This window comes from Heteronotia binoei, chromosome 8, assembly GCF_032191835.1.
Source record: "Heteronotia binoei isolate CCM8104 ecotype False Entrance Well chromosome 8, APGP_CSIRO_Hbin_v1, whole genome shotgun sequence".
NCBI classification, from domain to species: domain Eukaryota; kingdom Metazoa; phylum Chordata; class Lepidosauria; order Squamata; family Gekkonidae; genus Heteronotia; species Heteronotia binoei.
In genome coordinates, this window is record NC_083230.1 from 5,869,175 (window position 1) to 5,877,631 (window position 8,457).

The 8,457-nt window shown below is 52.5% G+C and overlaps 1 protein-coding gene across 1 annotated transcript in view; it reads right to left on the reverse strand.

Annotated features, from left to right (window-relative positions):
• Positions 1 to 5,691, reverse strand: part of NAPEPLD (N-acyl phosphatidylethanolamine phospholipase D) — a 41,697-nt gene extending 36,006 nt beyond the window's left edge. Inside the window, exon 1 of the mRNA XM_060244699.1 lies at positions 5,430 to 5,691. Within this exon, the coding sequence (XP_060100682.1) occupies positions 5,430 to 5,605 (176 nt within the window). The 5' untranslated portion in view covers positions 5,606 to 5,691. The remainder of the gene's footprint in view (positions 1 to 5,429) is intronic.
• Between the last annotated feature and the right edge of the window lie 2,766 nt (positions 5,692 to 8,457).

The window sequence follows — 8,457 nt, forward strand, 5'->3', positions numbered from 1 at the left end:
CCCTAATGGACTCATGAGCATTGGTAGGTGAGTGGAAAGGAAATAAGGAACCAGGAAAAGGGGATAGATTATGGAGACTTTCAGGAAAGGGGATGAGGAAATAGTGGTAAGAGGAAAAGGAAATGCCCCCATTTCCTTGTTGATCTCCCACTTGTAGTAGTAGTAATACTGTAGAACTTCTTCTGTTTGGGCCCCACAATACATCATATTAATCATGGAACTGCATACACCTTAATTTTAAAACTGAAGAAACTGGTGTTTCTTTGATTCTTTCTGGAAGAAAATTTCATTCCTTCCCTACCTAAAGTTTGCAGCTTGCACATAAAAATTCTAGAGGACAACTAGAGTCTTTTGGCTATTAGCATGGTGCAGTGGTTAGGGTTGAACCAGGATCTAAGACACCCATGTTCAAATCCCACCACTGCCATGGACACTTGGGCCAGATACACAGCCTCCTATTTCACAGGGCTGCTGATAGGATAAAACAGAGGAAAGGGGAATGATTTAAGCAGCTGTGGGCACCCACTGGGGAAAAAGGTCAGATACAAATGAAGAGAAAAAGAATCAGAACCCCAAGACTACAATCCTACAACCTAACAAGAGTTCCTTGATCTTGCTTGCTTTTCAAAGCAGTGGATAACTTCTTTCAAAAAATATGTGAGTCTGAAATGTTAAAACAGATTTTGAATGTGAATGACAGAATGAATGCTGACCACTGAACGCTGTATGGCCTCCATAGTCAATGGCGCTGGTGGGATACCCAGAGGCAACAGTTCCAGGCCCGTAGCTACGCTTCTGAAAGAGGCCCCCTGACTCTGGGCCCCCAATCAGCCCCATGGCTCCAGGGCAGTGGAGTGGTTGCTTCTGGGGCGGGGGGCATAAGCAGTCCCAGCCTCCGGCCTGAGTTATAGGGCCCACTGATCAGCTGTTTCACAGACCCTTCAACTTGAGGGGGCTGGGGGCCCTTTCTGCTGCTGGCCCCGCGCAAGGTTTTAGTGGCAGGGAAGGGAGGGCTGTGGCGAGCTCACCACCGCCCTCTCTTCCCCACAAGTAAAATAACACACGGGCCGGCGGCAGAAGCAGCCCCCAGCCCCGCGTGAGTTAAGGGCCTGCGAAACAGCTGATCCACGGGCCCTTTAACTGGTGCAGGGGCTGGGGGCTGCTTCTGCTTTCGGCCCACATGTTATTTTACTGGTGGGGGAGAGAGGGTGGCAGTGAGCTTGCCACAAACCTCCCTTCCATGCCACTAAAACAGCGCACAGGCCGGCAGCAGAAGAGGTGGCGAGAGGGGGAGCAGTGGACGAGCGAGTGGAGTGCAGCGGTGGGTTGGGGCGAGTGGAGCACAGCGGCTGGGGGGCGCCATGGGGGTTGTCTGCCTAGGGCATATTTGCCCTTGAGCCACTCCTGGCAGCAGAAGCAGCCTCCATGCCCCCTGCTACTTAAAGGCCCCGTGGCTCAGCTGTTTCACGGGCCCTTAACTCGCATGGGAGCCTGCTTCTGCTGCCGGCCCGAGTGTTATTTTACTGGTAGGGAAGAGAGGGCAGTGGTGAGCTCCCCGCAGCTCTCCGTTCCCTGCCACTAAAACAGCGCATGGGCTGGCAGCAGAAGCAGTCCCCACGCAAGTTAAAGGGCCCATGAAACAGCTGATCCACGGGCCCTTTAACTCGCCCGGGGGCTGCGAAGCAAGTTGGTGGGGGGGAGGGGAGTTGAGGGCGGTGGCAAGAGAGAGGCAAGCAGGGAGGGAGCCACCCGAGGGAAGGTTGTTTGGGCCACTGGGTGAGGCATCAGTGCCCCCCGAAAAATGTAAATACCCCCCGACCTTCCAAATTCTGACTACAGCCCTGAACAGTTCCCTCATTTTTCTCTAAACCAGGGGTGTCAAACTCTTTGGTATGAGGGATGGATCTGACATAAATGGGACCTCGTCAGGCTGGGCTATGTGTGTCATAAAATATAACACCAGGTAGTGGAGATATAAACTTTATAAAGGACACAAACACAGTTAAAGGTTTTTTAAAAGTTTAAAATAAAACATGCTTAAAACATTCTTGCAATACTTTGTTTATTTAACAGTCTCTGATAACTAACACCTCTAGCTCTGAATTATTGCATCAAAATCTGGAGACAATGTCTGTGCTGTAGTAATCTTGAGTAGGCTGTTCAGGTGTTGTTTAGGTATTTATCTGTAAGCTGCAAAACTACTTTTGGTTTATTGACATCCATTACAGAAATCTCATTATCAATGCTTTGAGCCTAAGACCCAAAGGAAAACATGAAATGGCTGGGCATTGCAAATTTTTGTACATAAGCTGCTTCATGTGCTGATCAGCCAATGGACAAAACAGAGGCTTTCGTCTTTAGCTCCTGTGTGATTGAGCAAACCCGGCAAAGCAAACTGTGATGCAGAAGGAAACAAGGGAGGGTGAAGGAAGCAGTGAGTTGCTTTAGGACCTGATAGGAGTCTTCTAGGGGCCTGATCTGGCCTTCGGGCTGCATGCTTGATACCCTTGCTCTAGACACTTCCTGTTCTTCTATGGCTGGCACATTTAAAGGTCCAAAATGTGAGTAGTTGCTTTGAAATCTGGGGGCAGGACATTAAAACCACGGGAAATCTGTGTGGAGGGAGAGTGTACAGACTTTGTGCCTTACTAGCAATAAACAAACAGTTAAGGGGTTTAAACTTCAGGTTCAGGCAGGGGTGGGGAGAAATATAGTCACAATTTCCTGTCAGATAAAAGCTCCATTAATTCATTCTGGATATGAAGTAGCACACAGGATATTTAGGAGTCAGCAGTAACAGGAAGGGGCAGGAGAGTGTGTGAGAATGAATAGGAGCTACGAAGATGAATGAGTCACAGAAAGCATCAAGGAAACGGGCAGGGATATTCAGTGAGGAACCTGAGGAAGGTATATTAAGTTTGAAAAGTGGATTTCCTTTAATCAAGTTTGAGAAATATGCCCCAATGAAAAATGGAGGTAGTCGGCTAAGTGGGATGTAGCATAACCCCTTGTAGTTTAAAATACATGCCACCTTGAATGCCCAACTGCAGTACCTTGAATAGAGAAGTTAATTAATGTTTTTAATAATCAAATTCAAAACTCTCTGCATTTCATCATTAACAAAGCAAATCAGAATCACAGAAGAACACTTTTGCTTTTTACAACAAACATCCAATTCCAGTTTAAGCGGGTCACAGCTCACTTCTTCAGATACTGAAGAAATGAGCTATGAATCATGAACGCTCCTCCCCTGGCACAAATGTTAACGTGCTACCGGACTCTTGCTCTTTTCTACTGCCACAAACAGACTAAGCAGCTCCCCATCTTCATTTAAAGCGAGCGAGCTAGCAAGCTGGGGAGAAATAAAAAATCATGGCCAATTGCCAACTCTAACAAATGCTATTCTATCGAACAGAGCTTATTTTAAACATTTCAGCTTAGGTTTGGTCTCCACAGTGACCATAAATACACATATACAGGACTTTTTGCCTTTATTGCAGATTTTAAATAAGACATCAGTACTTTAAGAGATACAAATCTGGGAAGAGGGGATTATGTAACAAGGTTCTGGAAGACTGCTGCAGCACATTTCCATGTCTGCAAAGGAGAGGACAACAATTATAGCAACGGAATTGATGTTCCTGGCTTTCATTCTTCAGTCCAGACTCATTCACAAACGAGACACCTCCCCCCCCCCCCCCCCCGGAGAGAGAGGACAGGGGGCAAGGACTGGGTGCAGTGGAGGCTCATATCTTAACTAAACAGCTTCATGTTTTTTCTTTCTTTTTTTAAGAGAATCTGAGATAAGCTACATATGACTTATTCATTAAAAACCATATAAAACATGCAGTGATACTTCAAACAGTAACGTATTACTACTAGAGGGTAGTAAACCAGAAATGATTCTAGGATTAAGCTCTTTTGGGGCACGGAGATGGACTCCAGCCAGTCTCTCCTGGTTCTGAAGCCCACTTCTGATCTGCAGTAGAAACGGTTTGGCTTTCTGATTTTCACAGAACACAGTGACACTTCAATCATTCCCCCAACAGCAGAAAGCCTGCAACTATACAATGAAGTACTGAGACAAAAACCCCAAACACAAACCATGACACCTAATTTATCTTTGAGCACAACAGCTGCTGGGAAAGCCCAAACGCCATTGGCATTATCATCTTGTCTGATCTTCCAAGACACACAGGTGCAAGGATGCTGCCCTTTTCCTCCCCAACGACAGCCACAATTTAGGGCACAGAAAGCCGCCTTTCAGTCTATTGCCTTTAGAGCTTCAGCAAATGTCTGAAATCGAGCAGATGGCCGGGAAGTGGGAGGTGATAGCAAGGGAGATGGATGTAAATATTGGGCAGCAGCTCCATTCACAACCAGGGTAAGGCAGGAAGTAGTCAGGATATTTAATCTTCTGCAAGCAATACATTTCTAACATCTGCAATTCCCATGTTATGGTTGCTTTCACTTAAGCGTAAAATCAGTTTTTGTGACCATATTTCAGCTGTAAAACTGACAGGCCTGCTCACATCAAGTTTCAATTGATCTTTACAGTGAACAGAATCGGCCCTAGCAAGAACCCATCCCTATTTCTCTCTGCCCTGAAACATTCACACCTAATAGGAACACCTCAAGGCAGGCAGGCAGGCAGGCTCCAGCGTCCTTTTCAGCCTGGCCACATTCACATCCTCGCCCTCTGACACTCTCTCGCATTGCCGACTTTTCACAATAGACACACGACACATTGTGAAGGTACTCTGTGAACAGACCGCGCACTCCCTCTCAAGTCAGCAATGCCCCGTTACAGCAGAATGCAAGCACGCTGTTTTAAAGCCGCGGCCCCGTTTGCTCGGCCCTGAGCACCCTGCACGGGACCCGCGGCTTTCGTGCAAGGCACAACTGCAAGGGGGCGTCTCAATCAACTGGCGACGATGCCCTCTGAGCCCGGAGGCTCAAGGACTGGAAATAAGATCCCAGAGAGTTCGGGTGGAGGCGCGGGGGGTTGGGTCTTGCAAGCAAAGCCACACAGGTCCGCAAGACCCACGCGCCCGGAAGCCGAACTGGCTGGCCTAGCAGCGACCCTTTCCCCTAGGCGAGCAGCCAGCAGCCCTCGGCAATCGCTGCTGAAAGGAAGCGAGCCCTGGGGCGGCTGCAAGATTTCAACGGACTTAATCCCTCATCAGCGGGCATGCTCTGAGCCCACCGAGACAGACGCAGGCGGCTCTCAATGCCTTCTTGTTAACGCGCAGGGAGAGAACTCGGCTTTGCAAATGCCTGTTTAAGGAGGGCCCTCGCCGCCGCCGCCCGGAGCCTTGCAGGGTCTGTTAGGCGCTCCTGCACTGCAGCGCCCATCTGCCCCCGTGCAACAGAGGCCAGTTCTGGAATGCTTTGCTTTTCCAACCGCCCGCCAAGCCGCGGCCTCTCACCTCTCCCGAGGGCTTTCTTCTTCCTCCTCCTCGTCCATAACTGCGCTGCGACGGCGAATCCTCCCCGGGGGCTGTTCCGCCTGCTGCTCCCGCCGCCGCCGCCGCTCCGCCGGCCACGCACAGGACTCCGACCAGAGCTCGGCACAGCAGCGCCACACCTGCCTGCGCCTCACCATGGGGCGGGCCCCGCTCTGCTAGCGCTCCTCGCGCGCCCCGGCTCCCAGTCCCTGCCCGGCGGCGGCAGCAGCAGCAGCTCGACAGCGCCCCCTTGGCTCCACGGGAAGACATGGCCGCCCCCGCCCCCAAGGCGGCCCTTTTGCTCAAGTAGGGTTGCCAATCCCCAGGTAGGGGCAGGGGATCCCCCGGTTTGGAGGCCCTCCCCCCCCCCCGGCTTCAGGGTCCTCAGAAAGCGGGGGGGAGGGGGGGGAGGGGAGGGAAATGTCTGCTGGGAACTCTGTTATTCCCTATGGAGATTTATTCCCATAGAAAATCATGGAGAATTGATCCGCGGGTATCTGGGGCTCTGGGGGGCTGTTTTTTTGGGTAGAGGCACCAAATTTACAGTATAGCATCTAGTGCCTCTCCCAAAAATACCCCCCCCCAAGTTTCAAAACGATTGGACCAGGGGGTCCAATTCTATGAGCCCCAAAAGAAGGTGCCCCTATCCTTCATTATTTCCTATGGAAGGAAGGCATTTAAAAGGTGTGCCGTCCCTTGAAATGTGATGGCCAGAACTCCCTTTGGAGTTCAATTATGCTTGTCACAGCCTTGGTCTTGGCTCCACCCCTAATGTCTCCTGGCTCCACCCCCAAAGTCCCCAGATTTATTTATTTATTTATTTATCTGGGATTTATATCCCGCCCTTCCCACCGAGTGGCTCAGGGCGGCTTACAACATATATAAAACTAACATAAAAGTATAAAATTACACTTTAAATTAACATTTCACAATATATAATTAAAATCAAACATTTGTTATAACTATACATCATTAAAACAGCCAGCAGTCGTGGAGCTACACTCTATTCAGCTTCAGATAAAAAATTCAGTATACAATAAACAGCATTCAGTAGTCGGTATACAGGGCCGTTAGTTGTGGGCCAGCCGGAAGAGGACTGTCTTACAGGCCCTGCGGAATTGGGTGAGATCCCGCAGGGCCCTTACCTCCTCCGGCAGCTGGTTCCACCAAAATGGAGCCATTACAGAGAAGGCCCGGTCTCTTGTGATCTTCAAGCGGGCCTCCTTTTACTTTTTGAATTGGACTTGGCAACCCTCTGCTCAAGCCTGGGGCACCTGATGTAGACAGCCCAGTTCGTTCCACCACTTCCAAAGAGGCCTTATGCTGACATGTTGCCTGGCAGGCCCGCAGCTACAAGAGGCCTGTGGGGGCACAGCCTCCCCACTTCCGGAAGTGGCCCCTGGGGCTCTGCCATGGCTCTAGGGCAGTGGAGAGGTGGCTTCTGGGGTGGGGGACCTAAGCAGTCCCAGCCTTCGGCCCGAGTTGATCAGCTGTTTTGCGGGCCCTTTAACAGGAGGGGGCTGGGGGCCCCTGCTGCTGCCGGCCTGGGGGCTGTTTTAGTGGCAAGGAAGGGAAGGGAGGGCTGTGGTGAGCTCACTGCCACTCTCTCTTCCCCACCAGTGAAATAACGCGCGGGCAGCAGAAGCAGCCCCCAGCCCCACACGAGTTAAGGGCCTGCAAAACAGCTGATCCGCGGGCCCTTAACTGGCAGGGGGCTGGGGGCTGCTTCTGCTGCCCGCGCGTTATTGTACTGGTGGGGGAGAGGGCAGTTGTGAGCTCACCACAACTCTCCCTTCGCTTCCCTGCCACTACAGCAGTGCACGGGCTGGCAGCAGTTGTGGCGAGCCGGGGCAGGAGGGGTGGCAAGTGGGGGAGCGTCATGGCGGGTCAGAGCGAGCGGAGCACAGTGGCTGGGGGGCTCCAGGGAGGGTTGCCTGAAGGCCTAGAGAGAGCCACTCCTGGCAGCAGAAGCAGCCCCCATTCCCCCCTGCTACTTAAAGGGCCTGTGGATCAGCTGTTTCGTGGGCCCTTAACTCACTGGGGGCCTGCTTCTGCGGCCGGCCCAAAGTTATTTTACTGGTGAGGAAGAGAGGGGGGTAGACGAGGGGAATTTTACTTCCAGGCGCATTGGTCTTCCATACCAGTGTAGGTTTGCTTGCAAGACACAACCCCCCTCGCCTCGGCCTGAACTGCACCATAACTCTCTGGGATCTTATTTCCAGTTCTTGATCCTCAGGGTTCAAAGGGCATTGACACAAATTGGTATTGATTCAGACACCCCCCCCCCCGCAATTCAGTGGCGTTTAGACTCCCCTTGAAGTTGTGCATTCCATGAAAGCAGCATATCGTGTGCGTGGTGCTTAGGTCTGAGTAAATGGGGCTGCAGCCCTCCCAACCCTGCCACTAAAACAGCGTGTGGGCCAGCAGCAGTTGCGGCAAGCGGGGGGAGGTGGAGGGGGGAGCGCCGCGGTGGTGGCGGGCGAGCAGAGGGCAGCGGGGGAGAGTGGCAGTGGGGGGCGAACGACTGGAGCACTGCCACGGTGGGTGGGAGCGAGCGGATCATGGCGGCTGGGGGCCTATTTGCCCTAGAGCCGCTCCTGGCAGCAGAAGCAGCCCCCAGGCCCCCCTGCTACTTAAAGGGCTTGTGGATCAGCTGTTTCGTGGGCCCTTCACTCGCGCAGGGGCTTGCTTCTGCTGCCAGCCCGCATGTTATTTTACTGGCGGGGAAGAGAGGGCGGTGCTGAGCTTGCCACAGCCCTCCTTTCCCTGCCACTAAAATAGCGTGCGGGCTGGCAGCAGTCACGGCGAGTGGGGGGAGGAGGGGCGGAAAGCGGGGGAGAGCCGTGGTGGTGGCGGGCAAGCAGAGCGTGGCAGGGGGTTGCAGCAGGGGATGAGTGAGCAGAGCGCCACCCCCACAGAAGGTGGGGGTGAGCGGAGCGTGGCGGCTGGGGGGCATGGGGGGGTTGCCTGCCTAGGGCCTATTCGCCCTAGAGCCACTCCTGGCAGCAGA